Source organism: Vanessa tameamea, chromosome 20, assembly GCF_037043105.1.
Source record: "Vanessa tameamea isolate UH-Manoa-2023 chromosome 20, ilVanTame1 primary haplotype, whole genome shotgun sequence".
In the NCBI taxonomy this organism is placed as follows: Eukaryota; Metazoa; Arthropoda; class Insecta; order Lepidoptera; family Nymphalidae; genus Vanessa; species Vanessa tameamea.
This window is the reverse complement of record NC_087328.1, coordinates 10511453-10534845: the sequence shown is the minus strand read 5'-3', so window position 1 is coordinate 10534845 and position 23393 is coordinate 10511453. Positions and strand designations below refer to the sequence as shown.

At 33.2% G+C, this 23393-nt stretch overlaps 1 protein-coding gene across 1 annotated transcript in view; it reads right to left on the bottom strand.

The window, feature by feature from the left end:
• LOC113391451 (prostaglandin E2 receptor EP2 subtype) overlaps positions 1-22196 on the bottom strand; it is a 29641-nt gene extending 7445 nt beyond the window's left edge. The window contains exons 1-4 of the mRNA XM_026627415.2: positions 21921-22196; positions 16392-16846; positions 14068-14244; positions 1518-1701 (exon numbers count right to left, since the gene is read on the bottom strand). Coding sequence (XP_026483200.2) covers positions 1518-1701; positions 14068-14244; positions 16392-16718 — 688 coding nt within the window. The 5' untranslated portion in view covers positions 16719-16846; positions 21921-22196. The remainder of the gene's footprint in view (positions 1-1517; positions 1702-14067; positions 14245-16391; positions 16847-21920) is intronic.
• Between the last annotated feature and the right edge of the window lie 1197 nt (positions 22197-23393).

Below are 23393 nucleotides of genomic sequence, written 5' to 3'. Positions count from 1 at the left end.
AGAATCATTGCTAGCCTTTATGTATTTAAATCTAAACCTATCTATTTAAGATCGGCGCAGTGTTAACTGTGCAAGAAAGATTTGACAAATTGTTGCGGATAGCTGTCCGATGTAAGCCCTTCTCATTTTTTGTTATTGGGACTGTTTACCACCACCTCACTGGCTACGTGTTCACAATGGATACCGATATTTACTTGAAGCCTACGTAAGCAATTCTATTCGTCAGTTCTAACGACACCTAGGCATTGAGATTGGGTTGGCTTTATTTAACTCTACCGGAAATAGCTCTTAATATGTAGTTAGATATTATTATTAAGTAATTATTTAAATCGATGAGCTAAATTGATGGAGTACAAATTATAACTAAGTATGTCGAATGGTAGCAAGAATGCTTTCAACATATTTTACCCGTTAAATTACAATTCTAATGATCTAGTTGAAAAGTAATACAATTGGATAATAGTGTTAAATATTTAATAGTAGAAATAATTGAAAGAGGCATTTAATTATAAAATGAAATGTTAACACAGTTCATCAAATAGACGCGAGGACAATGTTTATCTTTTCACGATCTTAATTAGTTTGTAATTTGTTAGGACTAAAATGAATAAGTGAGTGGCATTTATCGGTGAGATCGAGTCGTGGATATTCCGGTTTTTTGTATAAATTCATTCACTTATAGTTAAATGTAAATAACATACGAGAGAATGACTTGTGGTGGGAACGGTAGCCCCATAAGTTGACGTTTTGATCGACAGTGACGGCTGTTGCATAGAAATAGCAATATTTTAAAATGTCTATACTAAAAAAAATATTTCAGTGACGTCAAGACCACAACAAGTACATTTTATATTTAATCACACTGGAATAATTTTTTTAAGGTAATCTAACCATATTATTTATTTTACTTGCTTGATAAAAGATGTAGGGCTTCCACTATGATTTACTTTCCTAAATCGTTTCCTTATAGTATACTTTGCTAGTGATGTTATTAAGCAAATTGTATGTTTAGGAACCCAACTGAGTCATTCTACATTCTTTGAGTACGTTGGCGTAGCACCAAAGAGAGAAAATCACAAAATCTGGTCCCGATAGATGGCGCTATTGAGTTATATTATATTTTTGATAAAATGAGTTCGCTCTAAGAAAATTATGACAATTACCAATAACACATCTCAACGGTTAACAGTTATAACATTTTGAACAAAATACTATTGTGACCTAAACTGCAAACAAAAGAGAAACAGACAGAGAACGTTTAGATACATGGATATATATAGATAGAGTTGTAGTCGTGGATAGTTTTGTATTTCTGTAACTTAGTGTCTCGGACTCTGTGATAAGTTGAGATTTTCTTCGATAACACTTCATAAAATAACGCCGTTTTAAAATAGTACGAGTAGCTGTTCTGACTACAGGCATCATCATGTAAGCAAATTGATAATTATCTGCTTTCCGTTTAATTCCCTTTTAGACAACAAAACAAAAACTGGTTTGAAATCCCCGAAAAAACATACCAAACATAACATAGAAGACGGCATATCCAAAGTTGAGTCCAGAAGTAGCGTTCCGGTATCTCGTGCAGCATTTGCTCTTCTCATCGTAGTAAAAGCCGACGCCGAGCACCGGCGCGCAGGTCAGCGCCGCCGCCCAGAACCACGACACGAGAAGCGCCATGCGGATCACGTAGTACGTCACTTGCTGCAATAAACAGATCATTGAAAACCTTTAAGGACGTACACTTACGATTATGTAAGTCGAATGAAACATCGGTAATTTAGTATCATTAAGCTGATGCCTGATCATTGGGTCCAATTGGGGCATTAGATGGATAGTGGAATTCTTTAATCGCTACTGAAGCTTTATTAATCCAGTTAAACTAAAAAATCGTTTAATATCCTCGCTATAGTAAATAAAGCCTTTTATATCCAACGGCCCAGATGTTAAAACTGTTTTCTTGCAAATGTATAGAAATGTTCATTGTATCTCATTTTAAGTGAATGTTAAATTTTTATGAGAAATAAAGTTCTTTATACCTTAAAGGCTTGTCAGACATTAATTGAAAAGACCGCTATATTAAGATTAACTAAATTTCTTATACAGTTTTTGATAAAAAATAGCACATATTTCTAAATCAATTAAAAATCGATTGATTATAAATTCAGTCGCAAGAACAAAAAACACAAACGATTCCATAATAATAACTCCATACTGAAAGCCGTTGTAAAGAGGTTGTATATAATATTTATATATAAAGCTTTAGAGAAGGAGATATATTCGCCCGCTAAGGCCGCAAATGTCTGTTTGATTTGTTTTTGAACTGTCACCAGCAACTATTTCGCTCAATGTAATATTTTTCTGAATCATAAGTTTTATCGTTTGCCTTTAGTTTCATAACATGTAGGAGGGCGTGTTGTCTATATGCAAGTGTGTCTCATGTGTTTAGGTTATACACACAAGTTTAGGTTTCACATGAATGTGTTTAATTCAGTAGTACATCGTTTTTAATTTTATATAAAAAATAGTACTAGTTCTTGTTCGGCTATAGAACCCGAACAAACACAATACTTAGGAGCATTGTACTGTTGTTGTTTATACTAGCGTGAGGATAGCAGAGGTTTCGTATAAATATTTTGTTTTTGGAAATAATTGAGATAAAAATAATAATACCATGATCGTAGAAAACTAGAAGAACACTCGTTTGAGACAAGAGGTGACGGAGAATCGACTCGTGACCGGAACATTACAGGTGCGAATCGGATCAATATAAAAGTACGATCGCGGTTAAAACCCGAACATTGTATATAACATGATTATTCATTTATATGTAAATCTACAACCGGTTCGGAAAGTAGCATCTAGTGACAAGAAACTCAGTGCGTTACAATAAGGATCATATCGTATTTTATAACCTATGAGATGTAAACATTCGCCATCGTGCTATTAGCCAATATTGTGCCAAAGCTACTATTTAAGCCTTTTTGCTCTAGTAAGTATGATATTTTATTGCTGAGTACAACGCCTTATTTATAAGGGTGTTTTAACATTAGTTTTTTATTACTTAATTAGAAAAGCCAACCCTTCAGAGCTGCTGGATTACAAATGAAGCTAATGGTGTCGCTTGGTCTTTATAAAAAGGAGCATCTCTAATGCATCATTAGAAATAACAATAAATAACCTTTAGTTATATTTTATACAAACTTTTATTAATAAATAATCTATAAAGTTTCTAGCTCTACAAAGGTGAGGAATTGCCGACAAACACAACTTAACACAGCGGAAGTGTGTAATTCCTGCTCCGGCCGTGAACTCGAGAACGTGTAGGGAGCTGAACTAATACACAATAACAAATGTAATGTGCACTTTACTTATAATTTGATATTAAATTAATCTTTTTTGTTAACAAATTATACTTTACAAATGCGAGGTTACGATGTTGAATTGAATGATTACTTCCGCGTCTACAATAATAATATTTTACATCAAAATTGGTTCTAAGCTCGACGCAGGAACATACACGCAATGAAATACTGATTGAAAATCTTCTTTTTTACTTGACTACAAATAAGAACTACGTCTTCAATATTAGTATATTTAATTACTATGTAGTTTTATTTACTTCGGTCACGTTATGATCACAACTAGTTCGCGAACCGAGTTACGAGTAGCTCGCGGTCGGCCGGCTATTGATAAAACTAACGAAATTCTGAGGGTTGCGGGCGTTTACGTTTATTAGTGACAGAACTGTAAATGAAACGTGTTGGATGGCTAGAAGAAAACTTAAGATGTGTCGATTAAATTGGATACGTCAGCTAATATTCTCCACCTCAAGCATAAAAGTGAAACAAACTGAATCTTTCCTATCAAGAGGGGAGATATCCTTTGCCCGGCGATGGGACATTGAGCTGATGAATGAAATTCTTACTCGCATATAAAACATAATCCGTGACAGCATGGCAGTTGGCAATGTTGATAATCATGTGATGGAAAAAATCATGTAGAGAAGTTAATGACTAACTAGTAATTTACAGTTATTTTGTGAAGTAGCAGTCTGTAAATTCCCCACTTCCTTGAAGGAGAAGGTTTGTAGCTGATTTCACTACGCTGCTCCAATGCAGGATGTGCCAATGTGGCAGAATTTCATTTCAAATAAACACATGCAAGTTTCCTTACAATTATTATTATTATTACAGTATTTAAAACGGGATATTTACCATGTTTTTTATTTTTATTTGGTGGAACTCGATATTTCGACATTATCTACGAATGTCTTGTTCACGAGACTGAAGTTTGCGAGTAGATGTTGGTAATAAAAATAACCATGTTAATTTAAAATCTTATATTTCCTTTCAATGTTTAATCGCCAGCATGAGATGAATTATAAACACAATTTAGGCACATGAAAATTCAGTGGTGCTTGCCTGGATCGAAACGAACTGCCGAACTTATCGGTTAAGAGTCACGTGTTATAACCACTCGACCGTTTCGGTTCAGTTTTTTAGTATTTAGTATTTATTGTTAAATAAAAAAGCGATGAATTTTCTTGTACACAAACATCACTAAAGTGACTTTACTAAGGGGACCGGTTTGATATTGATACGGGCCTGGCGTAATACACTATGTAGGGCGAAGAGTCTGGTTTTGAAGCCTCGCAAGTTATAGCACAGGAACAGTGGTTGAAGTTTTAGCTACAGATTTATGGCCTTCGTTGAATGGTTAATGAGTCTGAATAATTTCAGATTTATATAACACGCTCACTACATTTGTACCGAACTAAAAAGTAATATGTATATGTAAACAAATCAAGGAAGTACTACATTTAGTATAGATCTAATTATTGTTTATTCATATCGTCGAATCTGATATATAGCATTTCGCCATACGCAACGCCTTTTCACAAGACTAATTCGAAGCGAGCGAAAATAAGATTGCGATTTGTAAATAATCTTAAAACATTGAGAATCGCTATCACAGTGCTATAAAATACTTGAATCGATATTTGTTGTTAAAATTAATAATCCCGTAAAACGGTTTATCGTTCTTTAGTCTCGCTTTCGTTTCGGTCAACGGTCTTTTTAAAATAAATATATCAACAAGGACTTTTTCTACTGAATTATTTTTAAATAAAAGTCAATACGATAAATGTAAAAATCATATATTGCTACACAAAAACTAAATTATGTTCAAAATGCTTATATAATTGGATAATATCTCGACGGCAGTATCTCGTTATCTATTCAATAATCAAAACTGTTCAACTGAGAATACTAAAACAACGCTGAAACATAAGTAGAACGATCGTTCTCAATCGTATCGTACTCGTAGCTCAGCGACTTGCACAGCGCTTAATTCATTTGAATGCCATGCCTTTGCTTTGGTCTTGTAACTCATACAAAGTCGTAACCGTCAATTCGAAAGCTCGCAAGTTAGTATGGAGGACGTTAGCGAGTAATCCTAGCCTCCAATACGGTGGTTATGTCATACGGGTAGGATGTCATCATTAATTATATCACATTATAACATATAATGATTATAATCGTAACTATTTATTTTACATTATTATGTACTTATACGTACGTATAAAATTATTGTTGTAATTAGTTGTTTAATAATTTGTTAAACTTTAATTAATATTATTTTATTTGGCATACCTACTATTTAAGACTGGCACAGATACAATGTAAATATTTCTTTTTTTTAAAAGATTGATCTGTCACGACAAATAATTAGATGATTGCGAGTTATTGAGAAATTTATTTGTTGGAGAATTATTATCAAACTTGAATTTATTTTGTTATCCTGATCTGCTGAAATTACAAGAAGCTTAAAAACTGTGTTACCTCGATTGTTTCCATGTCGAGGTAAAAAAAAACAAAGCATTCAATTTATGAATAAAAGAAACAAATTTGACTCTATGTACATATTTTTTAAATGTAAACCTATACTCTAATAATAAATATTTCATATGAGAAAGGATTATCGACATATATTTTCGACATATATTAGCGTTCTTTTAATAATAATAATAAATCTTTATTTGAAAAATAAAAGCATTACAGTAATTACACCAAGTCGCTTTTATCTACACTAATTACTCAACAAAAGAGATAAGATTTAGTAAAAATAAAATTTATAAAAAAAAAGTAAACAAAAATATGCTTAAATCTATTTAGGAACTACAAAACATCTTTAAAATTCTGGAATATATAGAATTGTTTGAATATCGTATAAAAGGGATCACAAAATATGTCTACATCTCGACAACAAAGTAGGAATGTTGAATGTAGGAATTTTGAGATGAGTCTACATATATTACCTATTGGTGGTTATTAGTGGAGGACTCTACTACTTATTTAGACAGGATTTTTAGTTTTTGCAAAGATATACATATTTGTTAAAACTAAACTAATATTTAATAACCGCTTTTGGTTATTATTCTAAAACAAATAAAATTAAATGTGCTACTGTTTTGTCACCACAAGTCTGATAATTTCAGTTCAGTAGCTGCGTTAAAATTCAGCTGCAAAATTTGAACCAGAATAATACTAATACTGACTGACAGGAGACGTTTTACAAAAGCTTATAATAATAAACAGGAAAACTATAAATCCATAAGTTTAAATTTCAATATTTTGATCGTAAAATATTCAATGTTTGAGTATTCACTAAAAATATTTGTGCGATTTTATGAGTATGTTTTGATACGGTGAAAGTGTTGCAAAAATAGTTCCTACGTATCGACTACTTTATATGACCTCATACGAGTATACGCCCGCGTACTTCTGTAGTGGATAGTACTCGTAGCTAGCCGATACGGCTGCAGATCCGGGTCGGACAGATAATAGTTATTGGATTTCTCCTGTTAAAAAAATACAGCACTGTCAACATTACTCGGAAGTTATGTTGGCAGTATTGCGCTTCCTTACTCCTGAAAGCACTGGAAGGCATTGATCTAGTGCTTAATATCTCTTGGATTGTATCGGATTGCCATCATATCGAACTCTGAGATACTGTCTCCGATATTACGCACAGTGCCTGAAATCCAGGACAAAATTCTGTGCATATTAAATGGAGTCACCATTTAAACCTATTTCTATAATAACACGGACGCTGTATGAAGTATCAACACCGTACATCGTCAACCTGCCTCCAACCATGGGAACTAAGATGCTATTTTCCTGCAGTAAGCTGTAAACATTTTACCGTTTGGTGTTGGAATAATTGAGGTGTGGGTGACAACAAACCAAATAGGCCCGGCACGTATAGCTGCACCCATTCCTATGACGGTTTTTTTTTAAAATTACGAGTAAGGAAAAGTAGTCTGTTAAAAGTAGCTTGGAAACAGAATAATTGTCGTCTCGTTAGTTGGACGTCCGTAAGCGCATGCGCAGTATATATTTGAATCGTAAACGTGGTCCTACCTCTCCAGTTCAACGTTTAACATATTCCTCAATCGCTGACGCAATGTGTTGTTCTTTTCAAACGTCTTGTAATACGAGACGCTGGGATTGCAACACGACGTGCGACACCCGCTCATGAAGTTCATTAAGAATACTTTTCCATTAGCATGACCTACTTCTACATGGAAAGACCAGCTCTGAAACACGACTTGTTCTAACACTTTTCACAATTATTTTAGCTGACAGCTCTATTTCGACAATGGCTGACTGACAATATATTTGTGACAAAAAGTCTGTAAATCGTAATATGTTCTCAATCATTTTATAAAATACTTATGTATCAAATATTAATAAGTTTAAAAATATCATTATATGTCTTATAGATGTAGATAAATTATAATATTATTTTTCAATACGATTCCAGATCAACGAGCATCCTCATAATCCTGAATCTAAATACTAATAAAAATAACAAGAAACGGTAGTGGTTTTATATGAAGTGCAAGAAAACATTACTCTTCGTGAAGTTTTGTAAAGATTACAATACATACAAAGCTTAATATAATAAAATCATACAATTTATGATGATGATGATGTCGCCCTGGGCGATTTCAGTCACGACGCCCAATCTCAAGGAAGAAGCCAACGCGGGATGTATTATAGTGCCCAAGTGCACAGATGCAAACTCTATTTCCTCACCTTTATAATCCGATTAATGGACGCGATTAATTAAAATGTTTATGGACATCAAAAGAAAATCCAGTTAAAATGAGAAGTTTTCAACAAAAAGTGTTACTTAATAGATATACATCTTAAGTATTCCATACTATAATTGACGTCACGCGTGATTTAATATGGCCAGAAGTAAGAACAATGTGCCATTCTGCCATCCGGTCGCTGTTATCTGCTCGTGCGCCTTGCTGTAGGTATGTTCACACACTGTATAAGGTTCAATTTATAATAGTCTTAGTTTGGGCACTAATTTACTTTATTTAGCTTGATTTTAGAAAGTGTCATAAAAGTTCTGTTTGAATAAATATATCCTTAACTTCCAAAAAATAATATTTTACGTTGCTACGTTAAAATTACCTTAACCTTCTCTATTTTATTGCAACATGACAATCACACTAAAGCTTAAAGCGAGAGAAAAATATTGTTACTAAGGTTACCTTTTATCCTATTAACCTCATTTAGTGCCGTATGAAAAATACCAAGCGACAACATACGTATCGATCCGATAACGTACAACGTGTACGTTATAGATGTCAAAAATAAAAAGTCGACCGTGTGCGAACATTTGTTCATATTCTCGTCGCCTTACGAGGATATCTTTGATCATTATAGTCTTTGTCTTTGCTACATCTCTCTTAAAAGATTTGGGCGCTAACTTTAGCATTTAATATAGAATGCCATGCTTTTTGAATGGAATTTTGAATCAAAGTACTTTCTTTACGTAAATCCTTTTGTTTGCTAAACTCTTCTCTTCTTCCGATAATTAATTTACCAAGAAAGATTTTAGTATATTATATATTAAAAGGTTGTTCAATATAACGAGACGTTAAAATGCACTTTATGAGTTCTTTTGGAGTTCTATGTTCATCTACGAGTAAATCAAATTGTACATTGAATGTACCACTGAATCGTAAGTCTAAAATACGTCTTAGGAATATTCGGTAACGATGTGAGTGTATAATTACAGAAGTAATCCCCAAGAATATTAAAAAATATATAAACAAAAATAGCGTTAAGTTTAATTTATTTTACACCATATAAAATAAAGTGCATATTAATTTCTAATTGTTATATAAAAAATGTCTATAATGAAACCGTTACCGTACAAACCAGGATAGCTAGTGACTTTAAGTAATTGTAACCACGCCGAATATCTAGATGGCATGTGTCTTTAGTTTATGTGCGACAGTGTGCTGACTTCAGTAATATTCCACAGCACGTGCAGGTGTAAAGTCAACACGAGGCAGGTTGGGTGTAAGACAAATATGTCATTTTTGCAAAGAAAGTAAACATGTAGGGTCGATGTAACTATTGACGGTTGTTTTCCTTTCAAACAGATGAAACTTGAAAGCATTGATATTCTTTTATATAATAAGAATGTAGTTCATTTATTTTAAAAACTGTGAGAAAATCTTAATCAGAGCTTGTTGGCCAAGCTAACCACATCAGTTTATCAAAAAATAATTTTTATTTTATAATGGTGTTTATTATTGTGAAATAATAAACTAACATTTAATATTTTATAATAATTACAAAAATTAACTGAGCAAAACTACGATTTCGATTCCTTCTAAACTACAATCCGAATAATTGTCTGAAGCATGAACCGTGAATTAAATCGGCAAAAACCTGCAGAGCTTTTTTGAATAATGACACCGGTAGTTTTATATATTCAGTTAAAAATATTGTTTAAATAGATTGTGTCAACTGTCAATCCCAAACTGTAGGATACTCGTATATGCAGATGACACTGCGCTTATCATAAGTGGAGAAACATGGGAATCTACTCACCACGCAGCTGAAAATGTTCTTGGCATCGTGATGGATTGGCTTTCATTGAATTTTGTTAACGTTAAATATCTCTAATATAATAATGTTGAAAACCGTATACTTTGCCTTAGCCCAGTCACTCCTTACCTATTGCATATCTGCCTGGGGTGGTACACTTAAAACGTATTTACTTCGCCTTGAGAGAGCACAAAGAGCTGTCTTGAAAATCATGCTGCATAAACCTTATCGGTACCCGACTACCCAACTTTATAAAGACTGTACTCACTGTCTGGCAGCTCTGTGCACTTAACATCACTTTACGTGTACACGCATCCTTGACCGACGACCCAAGATTACGACAGCAAAATAAACGACGTAAAGATCCTGTATGCCCACCTGTCTCCACCAAAACTGCTATGGTGAGAAGAAGCTACCCATGTCTTAGCAGCCACCTTTATAACGCAATTAATGAAATCTGCAACATATACTCCTTACCTAAATTTAAATGTAAAACTGTTATAAGTAGCTTTCTCCAAAAGTTAACGTACAATGAGACTGAACAACTCTTCGCAAAAATCTTACGAACGCATCTATAAACAGATTTAAATTGCTCCTTTAATATATTAATTAATATCTTCTAATATAAGAACCACGCATACCCGCACACACGCACTACACGCACTCTCACACTCACCTCACACACACACTCACACAACACGTACCCATTTCATGCAAATATAAATTATAAGTAGTGTTAATTACCTGTGGTAAATTAAGTTTTTATCAAAACCTTTACAAAGTGGAAAAAAATAATAAAATTGCTCAATACGATTGCTGCAGTGCTAGCATTATAGTGTGTCTTTTTAATTTACTTTACAACACATATTACTCCACCTTAACGTAGATGGTGCGCAGTAAAGCTATTCTTTTAAAGTATTTATACCTAATAAATAATGTGAAAAAACGAAACATAAATTGCAGATTAAGTATTTTTAATTTGAATAAATAACGAGAAGCAGATTTGTTATTTATAATCATAAATCGATATATCCAATAGTTTACCTCTATTTTATTATTAAGAGGACAGTCCTTGCGGAACGCCAAAATAGCGCTTACTATTTTTAAAATATCTTAAAACTGGAGCATTGATTATGGATGAAAAAAAACATTCAGTATCTCAATAGATATATCTCAAGTTTCACCGCATGATATTTATAAAATTTGTATCAATAACCTGGTAAATTAATCGTCAACATCACTCCAAACACTGAAATCGACCTTTTCTATTAATATTTTTTAAGCTATTTAGCGGATAGTTTATACATGTATTTTTGGTTAAATGGGGACACAAAAGTGTAAATAATAAGTTCACCGTGTTCAATTTCTATTATATCTCACAATATTTTAGTAATTTTTATTTAAATATTGCTTACTTTTTGGCATTCGTCGTCCATACATTTTAGTATGGAGAAAATAATTTGACGGTTTTGACTTATTATTCGACATCGCTGTCAATAAATTTTCAGTCCCTCCCCAGAGCCCAAGGTGAGAGCACGTCAATTTTTATTTCGAGCCGACTCTTATAATTTCGCAAAATGTCTACGCACACATAGACAAGTTAGCATAAGGGTGGGGCGTGAGTGTCGTGGGACACAATTGTTAATTTTTATGCTGCGGAGCTGAGTCTTCCTGTCAGGGACGATAAATGAGGACTCCACTGAAGTTTGGAATCCAATGCTATTCCCAAAAAAAAAACCGTAGTATTGGCTACATCAAGACGGCCACCATTTAAAGATATATTATAATTTTGCTTTCTAAAATTTGGTAGGGTAAAAACTACACATTTCGTGTTTTGAGTATTCAAAACTAAATTATTTACTGTAAACCAATCGTGTATCTGTGATTTTGCACCGTTCACATCGTCATAGTCAGTTTTTTCCTGTCTACCTTAAAAATCAGTGAAGTATCGTCAGCAAACAACATTATATCACAAATACCTTTAACATATAAAGGAAGATCATTTATATATACTAGAAATAGAAAGGGACCCAAAATTGATCCTTGTGGAAAACTCATTTATAACGTAGATCCAGAAAACTTTATGCCATTAATGAAAACTTGCTGGACTCTTTGACTTAAATATGAAGCAATGAGATCAAGAGCTTTACCTTTAATACCGTAGTATTTGAGCTTATAAAGAAGCGTCTCGTGTTCTACACAATCAAATGCTTTAGACAAATCACAGAATACTCCAATAGCATTCTGTGATTTTTGTCAAGCATCGTAAATATATTTAAGAAGTGCTATTCTCGCATCAGTTGTCGAGCGACCTCTTGTAAAACCGAATTGCTCACTATGAAAAATAGTATTTGTACCGAAATGGACGAGAAGTTGATTTAAAATACTTTTTTCGAATATTTTACTTAAAAATAGAGTATTGAAAAAAATTATATTTAACTTCGTTATTTATATTTATAAAATTTAAGAAGTGATTATTTAATGAGTCTTTACTTTAATTTAATTCGGTATATCTACCAACCTTAAAATATCAAGAAAATAATTATTATTATTTAGTTAGACGAAAGCAGTTGAAACAATAAAAATCATAATGAATATTTGGCATCTTAATGCACTCTGACCGCACCCTATGCTAACAAATAATTTATAATTGCGTTTGCGAGTGACAACCTTACAGCTAATACATTACTCGTAATTAAATGTATTTTTATAAATCCTACGTTATGAACGCGCAATGAAAATTTAATTTATTCGTTGCACCGAAAACAAGCAACTAATTATCTCCGGGGATGCGTAAGATACACTGCACAATGCATCTGTATTATTGAAAAGTACCTATGTGTGTGTTCTAAAATTAATTCCCACGCTTACAAACTACGCTCTTAAATATGAACTAATATTTAGACCAGGTACTTGTAGAGTTTTACTGATGGACAGCAATACTTGGTACCAGTTACTGTATGCCGGTTTGTGAGGAGAGTAAGCTGGTATTATTATACACAAAATGGGCATATCATCGACATTCCTGGTTGTCAATGTATTTCACATTGACAATAATATAAATTTGCATTTTTTTATTTTTAAGCAAATCGTAAATGTCCTTCAATGACTGAAAGCTGTGCTGCATGATCTAGTTCCTATTGAGAACAGAAAGCTTGTTGATAGAAGTTACCCTGCTTAAGTGCGGGGTACTGGCAGTATTTCGTCCGACACATGCAATTACTCACGGTATTGACCTTTAAAATACACAGGTGCTCAGATTGATCGTCGGTAAGGATCAGTGTATTCTATGTATAAGAAAAAGATCTCTTATTATTTAAAAAAAATAACTAAGTAATTTGGTCATAGACAAGATTTCGAATCTATAGGTTAGTGCCAGTTTTATCAAGTGAAAGTAAAAAGTATCTATTGATGCTGCCCTCGGGCGGTCCCTTAACACAGCTGTTAACTGGCACGGTCGTTAATTCCTCACGCACCTTTGTTTATTACTTAACTTCCCCACACACGCCTCCAGGTTTATGTCTTTTCATAAAAACATTTCCATTAATATTGACCTTTTTCGTTACAGGAGACCGCATTAGAATCTATTTTATGGTTATTGACAATATACACATATATGTATTTATTTTTGTTGTAATTTTTACACGTAAACAGTACATTATAAATTTCATCGTATTTTATTAAAAATAACTATTAATGTCTTAAAATATAAATACCAAACTTCATCTATGAGTAGCAAATAATATAAAGCAAATGTCACTTTTAAATACTTAATAACACGGTACCGTAATATGGTATTTAAAAGTAGTGCCAATAAGCTAGCAGGTGAAATCTTAAGTTCTCTCTGGAAGGCGATAAAAATGTAACACAAGTAGCCGAAGTTCTTAAGGTGTACAATCTATGTATACTCTAACATTTATAATATAAGTCATATAGTATAGGTATATCAATATTTCTCTTCATTCTACGCTTTGCAGAAATATTTGATAAAATTATTGGACTGTTTGTTGTATTTTGTATACTACGTTACTGTTATCAAACGGCCAAAACATTTTAAGTGTTAATTTCGTATAACAAAGACACGAAAACTCGTTTTAATAAGACGTAAGACCACACAAGTCTGTTGTTACATAAAACAGCAACTTACCTTCTGGTATAGAAACGGTCTGGTGAGCGCAAGGTATCTCTCGAGCGCCATGGTGACGGCGATGCACACGCTGCCCACACCGAACACACGCAGCACAACGCGTGCCGCGCAGTACACGCGCGTCTCCCGCGCCCACGGCCACTGCTCCGACACCAGCAACGCACCCATCATACCCATCTACGATTAAAGATTAAGATTCCGTAGACAAAAGCATGATAACATCACAATATATATTATATTAATATTACTTATGGGACGTTGGTCGTTGGTTTGGTTAAAGTTAACTTAAACGGCTGCACATCCTGAGCTTTTAGGTCGCGTTATCAATGTTTCTACTGTTTCCTCTTAATAAATTATCAGTAACTCTTTTTAAGACTGACTACCTTTACCAAAACTCGGTCGTATCACACAGAAGGAAATCACATTATTCATTCGCAACAATATGAAGAAGTTTGGCAGAAGTTTAGATTTCGAAAAAAAATTATAACAGTATATTTCTTTTTGCGGAAGCGCCTTATCTAGTTTGTTTTAACTTCATCAAAATTCTGCGCTTTTCACAATGACTCAATCTAGCTTTCCGACAGATTGAATCGTGGCACGTCGGTTTGAAATAATGTGGCGATGTATATTGTGAGCGGATATAGCCAATTTATTCAAATTTATATAAGAGCCAACCACTGGGAGCACAACGCGGAATATATTCGATATCTATTGTTTTGGTTGACGAATCCAGATTGTTTGCAGCCCGTACACTATTTGAACCAAATATGTGACTGTTATTGATTCAAGTATAACGGCATTAACTTTATTAGAATTTATTAGAATTAAAGCAAAATAAATAGTTAATCTTTGTCCCGGAATGGCGAATCTTGTTCTAGACTTCTAGAGGTTTATGCAGTCGTCGGCGTACGTACTCGATAATAATTCGATCGCCAAACACTACAAGTCTTTGTCGCGAGTTTGCGTCAACTTCAATTTCAGACACATGCACACACATAACATCTTAGTTCATGATTAGAGGCACATTGAGAATATATATATTTTTATAGCAAAAGCCTCTCGTCATACGGCCCTTCGTCCGTTGTCTTCTATCTAATACTATATGTATGTACTGCGTTTATCTCTTCTTCGCTGTGATAACTCAATAATTAATTTTCATGATAGGGTTTCACCCCGGCTTTCCTTTGTGACATAAAAGTGATGCTGTATAAAGTGTGTAATTGCAGATGTTTATACAGCAATGACGGTCAAAAAACTTCGCAGTAATACTAGTTCATAAACTTTTTAATCTAAAATTCTCAAGAGAGCCGGCAGCTGTACTTACACAAATATGTGAGCGGAGTATTTACTTTCATTTAATAGCATTCGGTAGTGCAAGACATCAAGCTTAATAAGGATTATTAAAATGTTTAGCCGCAAACAAAAAACACTCTTAACACGCTCCTTATAATTTTGCAATATTATATTTTTTGATTTTGTTGGAAGGCAGATGGGCGACCTGATGTCACTGCATACATACAGGTAATAAATACCCCAAATACCCCCCTATGAAGTCAATGCGACACAAGCTATGTAATCTATTATGTTATCTTATTATTATTAAAATATTAAATAAATAAAAAAATAAATTTAATATAAATATTGATGAGTTGGTGGTTTTCAGCCTGATAACCTGATAACCCTACCACAGGTTATTATTCGGTTTATAATTACAATTAACAGAAAGACAAGCGAGTAAAGGTAACTCCCGGTGGTGCGTGTCACGTCCGCGTGTAGACAGCGACATAACGTGGGACATTATACCTTGTACTGACAATACGATACCGATCATGGATCCAAAGTTGTGTAGTTCTTTGTATCTGTAATTACAGTTACGCACTTAAGCTTTATACCGGTAAATAGCGATACAGAGTACGCATTCTAATCAGCCACAGAGCTGCTGTCTGATAATGACTTAAATAAAAAGGTAGCGTGTCTCCCTTCTGTTGGCGATTCTAAATATAAATGACACATAAATATTATGTTAATAGCATTTCATTCTTCAATAAAAAAATATATTATAGCGATTGTAAACGATCATATAATAAAAATATATTTCTTCTACAATTAATTATTTTTCTAATAAAAGTATCATTACAAGTATCATAATTTCTAAGTAACTTTGTCTTATAAGGATATAAGGCAGAGTTACGATGATTTTAAAACGTGACACGGTACCGGTTTTTATATATTCTTGTGTTGTATAAATATGTTTCTGTTCTTTTTTAACTCGTGTTTGGTATTTTTTGTTTCTATTGTATCTTTATTTTTATAGGACAACTTACCAGGGCGACCAAATCATTTGCAGCCAGAGAGGTGAGAAGCAGCAAGTGTTTGCGATTCCGTACACGTCGCTCGCCTCGTCTCAGTGCCACGATGGCCGCTGCGTTACCAATAATTCCGATGGCGTACACAATCTTCACGATCAACCCGAACATCTTGCCCCCGGGCCTCATGGAACTATTAACGGTTGAGTTCGTAACATTATGCATTAAATATCCAATGTCTGAAGAATCCGTGCCGTTGTACAGAAAGTCCGTGCTGAATGTGCTATCAAAGAACTCGGTGGTCAGTTCAGTGGCTATGGACGGGATTTCATGAAGGCTATACATCTTGAAAGCTTTTTATTCAATTCTTTCAAATTATAAATTAGAGACTCATTTGAAGTCGGTTCAGTGTCGTTTCGTGTCGGAATGTCTTCGAACTGTGACGATCATTGCGAATGTCATTTGACGTTAGTCTGGAACAATACAATTTAAGGTCAAATAAAAAAAAAAAATCAAAAAGACGTTAAGATTTTTAACAAAAGCAGTTTAATAGTAAACAATTTAAGAAACGTGTAGAAATTTTCATAAGGTGAGAAGATTTTGAAATACTCATTACCGTTGCGAAGACAAAATTCGAGAGATTCGATTCGATTTTGTATACCTTCTAATTATTTTAAAAGATAATGTCAATTATAAACTTCCTTTTGGGTTTGCTATTTGTCGAGAATTACCAATAAATATTTCACCATATCTTCTCTAATTGGCTCCAACAAAAGTCTAAAAGTGGATCAAAAAATACTCTATTCTGCTCAGCTCTACTAAGCGGCTTTAAAGTCCTAAATAGATTCCCCATTCGAAATACACAATATTAAATATATCTTTAAGTATAATTTGTTGTGATGATAATTTATTTGTAATTATAATTATGATAATTAATTAATTAGACATAGAACAGTGCGTCTGTGTGTTTACTTCGAGTAACGACTAAACAATCAATTTAACTACGAGCTCAATCAACGAAACACAGCAATCTCAGAGGTTTATCTGCAGCCAGACAGTCACTATGGAACAGAAAATATTTTATTTATTCCCCATTCGAAATACACAATATTAAATATATCTTTAAGTATAATTTGTTGTGATGATAATTTATTTGTAATTATAATTATGATAATTAATTAATTAGACATAGAACAGTGCGTCTGTGTGTTTACTTCGAGTAACGACTAAACAATCAATTTAACTACGAGCTCAATCAACGAAACCAGCAATCTCAGAGGTTTATCTGCAGCCAGACAGTCACTATGGAACAGAAAATATTTTATTTCTGTACTAGATATGATATCAGTGCCGAGGGATAATTTAAACTAATTAAAAAAAATGTTTTTATACAAATGTCCCGTTAGTAACGTGTACATAAGCGAGAGGTCCAGGATACATTAAGAACAGATTAAATCTGTAACGACTAAAAGTCATTGAGAACCAACGTATGCACTACTTTATTAGTGTAATTAGGAGAATTAATACTTTACTAAACTTTACATATAAAAAGATACTGGGCGGTCGCTCTCAAAGTTTTTGGCGCTTAGATATACTGCGTTTGATTTCATTAGAAATAAAAATAAATAATAAGTATCTTATTATTGGAAAACCGTCCCTGTATTTATTTGAATATTCAACCAGAGATAACACCAGTTGTTTATCTCTGCATGAATATTTAGAAGAGCTAAACCTATCAGCCTCTTCTAACATGCTTGCTCTCAACCAAGTTTCTCGTCGCCTTAACGTAGAAAATATTCGAGGTCGCAGCATCTGTTTTCGGTTTCATTGTCTATATGACTTAGACAGGAGTTGATCATTTTACATATTTTTTTTGCAAATTGACTATTTTAGAATGTTTGTCAATTTTACGCATAGAGTATGCGTATGACATCTCTTGTCAAAAGCTCGTACATCTCCCACTGCTGGAAAGAAGCCTACTAGAAAGTTGCATTTACCTTCATTTACAATCGAGAACGATGTAAATAATATACCAAAATTAAGCACTATTGAGAATACTCGTACTGACTTGAAGCTAACAGGTCCAATTACGATCGGCAAGTTCTATCCCCTCGGATATCTCGGCCCAATTCATATTATTATTAACCATAGTTTATTTACATTTGCATAATTATTAAAGCATTTTGAATCTTAAACTACAATTTATAGAAGACTAGCGTAGGATAATGTTTTCTTAACCTTTTTATCTCGGCGCTGAAGAAGAGCTGAGGCATCAGAGTGCATTCCTAACTCACGTTTTGCTAAAATAATAGTTTTATTGTGGCTTATCTCAATATCATACTATTAGAATAAGAGTGAGTTTAGTTTGTTTGTATGTTTTATCCAGTTCTTTGTTATTTTACTTTACATAGGCTATATACTATGTTGGAAATTTGCATATTTTTTGCTTAATGTGCCGACGTAGTCCAAGGCAAAGTTGTCGGTCCAAGCGCTTTTGAAGAGAACTTTGACAAAACTATAACAGGTACACAACAACTTTGTAGCAGAGAGAGCGTGTCTCCAAAATGTCTACAAAAAAGTCAGTTCAGCTTGGACTTCTTTTATAAATAAATCACAACAAACATTTTTGTTTAAAAAAGGGAAAAAATTACGACGATTGTAGTTGATATAAAAGTCATAAAGTAAAAATAAATATGTTATTAATTTAGAACGATTTGCTTATAAACATGGCTTTATAATTAGCAATTCGATCCGGTAATTTAAATAAATAGGCGATGTCGTGATAAAAAAATAGCGCGCGTTAAATACTTATTTTACTCGTGCGGAGCTGGGGCGGAGAGCTAGTATAATGTGTATCGAAACCGAGATCTAATTATAGCTGAATATTGGAATGTATTTTTGCTCAATCGCTATAATAAATTCTGACTGTACAATCGATGATCCGACTTTATTTAGAGGTACGTTCTAAAAGACAAAGTCGCTTATTGATTTGTTTAAACTAACTCGTTTTGATCGATCATGATGTTAGTTTAGTTAGGTTTTATTTATGTAAGCGATAAATCCCTATTGCCTTAAAAATATATATTATAAATAGCGTACACAATCTTTAAAGGATGGGTATTCAATTTGAATTACAATTGTACGGGAACTCGGTAATGGGGCGCCGTGTCGGTAAATGCTTTATTATTTTTCTTAAGGTGTGTTAGATAGTTTTCGCAGGATCGAGCGTTTACGTGATATTACGTGGTACGACGACAACACCTTGCAGGATCATTCACTGCTATTTTTCGGTTACAGCTAATTTATATTCTTATTATAATAACGGTAATCTGCTACGATTACAAATGCTCCTACTAAAACTTTTTTTAGCTCTGTTTGAAAACGTTAATAAGTAAAATATGAGAAACCCAAAGGGATCACTTGTTTTGAACAAACGAGTATTGATGATCAAAGCGATACGTAAGTAATCGTGCAGGCGCACTCGTAGGGGCAAATATCAGCCACGGCTTGTGTTTCAAAATCGCCCGGGGATCGCATTATCTGTCAGTACAGTATGTTTTAGTTGAGATTTAATGGCGAATAAAAACAGCTGTAAATATGACAGGAACATAGCGTTTTAATATTATTTACAATGTCGTTCGTACAAGAGTATTTCGTTCATGCTTCACGTCAATTGTCAAAATAATATTAAATCTTACACCTACACGTGCGGCATCATTTGGTTTATTTGATTATTATGTAGGTATATTGATTTAGTAGTTTTTTTTTCAGTTAGGTATTACAAGTAAAACGTGTCCTCATTCATAAGAGTTTTCTTCAGCTATGAAACAGGTTATTTCAGAATCATATACACGATAGACGAACACAAAAGGTCTTAACTCACATAATCTATTGATAACATCAAATGGAAATCGAAAACACGCAATTACGAAAATTATTTCAGTAATTAAATATTTCTGCCGAAAATTCGTAACGAATATTGCTTGGAACGTTAATTTCAATTAAGTATTTAAGTTATACGGAAGTATGTATGTACAACTATACTTCGTATATAAAATAAGGTTCTTCATATAAGGAGGTAATATATAAAATATGCAGAATATACCTTTTTAAGTCATTAAATTATAAATAATCGGAGAATTTTGATATTAAAGTTCGCTTTCAAATTTGAAACGTTGTTGCTCAATTTTATTTTTATTCCCGAATCGTCGCGGCCTCTTTAATATTCTATTGCTCCCATTCATCTACTTGAATTTAAAATTATTCACTTTACTGTTGAAGCTCCAACCCGCTTCATAGTTTATATCCAATTCCCTTTGTAATCTGAGCGACCTTGTACATTCGTAAGAAAGTTATAATGAAATTAAAAAGGTATGATCGATCAAAGCCAAGTTTTGTATTTTCATAATTATAAATAATAATTCCTCTATTAGTTATGTTACTCGATTGGTATATACATAAAGTTTTAAAAATATCTGATTGAAAGGCGTTAAGGCCTTATTTCAATTATTTCGTAAATTTTTAAGCTTAGTATTTATAAAAATATGAAACTGTTTCCATTTGAGACCCTTTCTTTACATTTGATTTAAGCAAATTCTGCTCGAAATAAAAGTAATAACGGTGCAAATTATGACCACGTATGTGGAGGCTGGAACGCCGGAGAAATCCAGCTGTCGCACCTCCTACCGCCATCGGAGATAATATGACGAACGAATACTTAAATCTTTTAATAAAATTTAAACCATTTGAGGTAACAAACTTATTGAATGAAAAAACTGTTTTGTTATCAATGTTAAGTTTAAAAGCCTTGCTTATCTGTTATTCAATATATAGGTAATTATTATACCAGAGTTATTCGGCTCAGAACTATTCTTACATAGCCTTACTGTCAAATATAATTAATAAATAGTTACTAATTGTATGTATTCCTAGCAAAAACTGAAGCGTCTGGAAGTAAAACGTTTTTAAGCTTTTAAGTTACTAATATGTTAGCGTTTTAATTTTCATTGATGTTACTAGCCGCCGCAAACAGCTCCAAATTGTTATAAGTATGTTATTTAGTTTGAAATATTGCATAATTTAATCTTTTCTAAATACAGGGGGTCTGAAAGTAGCAAAAACATCAGTCACGAAGATAATGCTTTTTTTAAAAAGATTTAAGATTGGGTAAATATTTTTTGATACAAATTGTATACTTTACAACATTACAGGGATTTAAATGTTCTTTTAACGAAGTACCAAAGTTTGCAAACAGCGTAAGTTGACGCGGGAAAACATGGCGCAAGTCAACTTTAAACCGGCTTAAGTCTACATTCGATATATAAAGAAAATAGTGTCAATGGTTTCTAGCTGTGTTAAAATATATTTTTCTCGTTCTTAGAAATCATTAAAGCCCCGCTAAATTGTTTTAATTACAAAAAATGTTTATATATTGCTTAAAATTTAATTGGTTATTGAATTATATAACTTTATTATATGATATTCTTTAAAATATTATACGCATATTAATAAATAATATTTCAGCAAAAAATACAAATATATATTTACCATAAATATACGCTGCGTATATTTCGCTAATCACAATGAATTTCAAGTCACACACAATACTGAAGTCACTTACGTATTATATTTATTAGATAATAGCAATTATTTTAATGTCAATCTTTTTTTAATTGATATATATATTTTTAATATGAATGTATTATAACGTCGAAAGCGGCTAACGTTACGATCACACGTGCGCGCCTCGTACGTACTCCAGTTCGACTGTGACGAGTGACGTTACGACTTCGAACTTCGACTTCTGAACGAGTACTGTCCACTAATTCACTTGCTCCGTGCTTGTTGCTCTGGAGTTGTTAGGGCACTTGGGCACGTGCCCTTCATAAGAATACCACTTGATAATACTGTGTTTACAAGCGAATAAAACTGTCGGTCCACCGAAGTATCCTGAGCTAGCTAAACATAGCTTCTCTGTTTGTTTCACATTTATTTATACACAAAGAATGCTTAAATAAAAAAAATAATGTTTATTTCAGATAAGTAGCAGTCATAGTGGGTCATTAAAATAATTAAAAGCTTACAGTCTATATTAGTAAATCTTTATTATTAATAAAATTAAATATGAAGTTATTTCTGTTCTGTATTTTAGTAATCTAACAAAAATAACTCAAATATTAAACTGAGTGGAGGCAGCCCAGTGGCTAGCCTCTGCTTAAATGAGCTTGTGGTCGAATTTCATTGAAATTATTTTACATGAGTATCCACCAATCTACATTGGGGCAGAGTGGTGGGATAAGTAAACCTCCTCAAGGAGAGGAGAGTCATTTGCCCACTAGTCTGACATTTACAGGCTATGAATCCATAATTAAAACGATGTAACTTTTTTAGTAGGTATAGTGAAATTAATCGTAAGACAGTTCATAGAATGAAACAGAGCGGTCCTCGATACTAACCGCAACATACAAAAAACCGCAAAATAGCGAACATAAGTTCCTCCATAAAATTTAATGTAAAATTTAATGTAATATTGCAATATTAAACAATTACAACGATTACAATTATTTAATGTTCAATCTGCCAAAATATTTCAATACCTTTGACCTGTAGGCCAAGTGACCGGTAAGCATGTCAAGCGCAACAATCGAAGCGCTGTAAAGCGATCACTGAACCGCGGCTTACTTGCAAGGCTCGATGCATATTACTTAATTGTTGAAACTGTAATTGTTACTATGTTATTTAGGCATAACTATAATAGAAAAACATACGTCTGATGATAAGTGGGCACCACTACTGTAGACATTGACACTAGGAAATGCTGACTATCACATACGCTGTCAATACCGCCAACGACGGTATGTTAGATGTAATGTTACCCCCGCGTGTAATACTCGTATCACTTGGTTCACTCACTATTTACACCGAAACATGAATCAATACAATACAACAACGAATAATACTTATTTAATGATGTATTTGATGTTCGCAAATAGTAACTTATATTGTTAATTAGGTACAAAT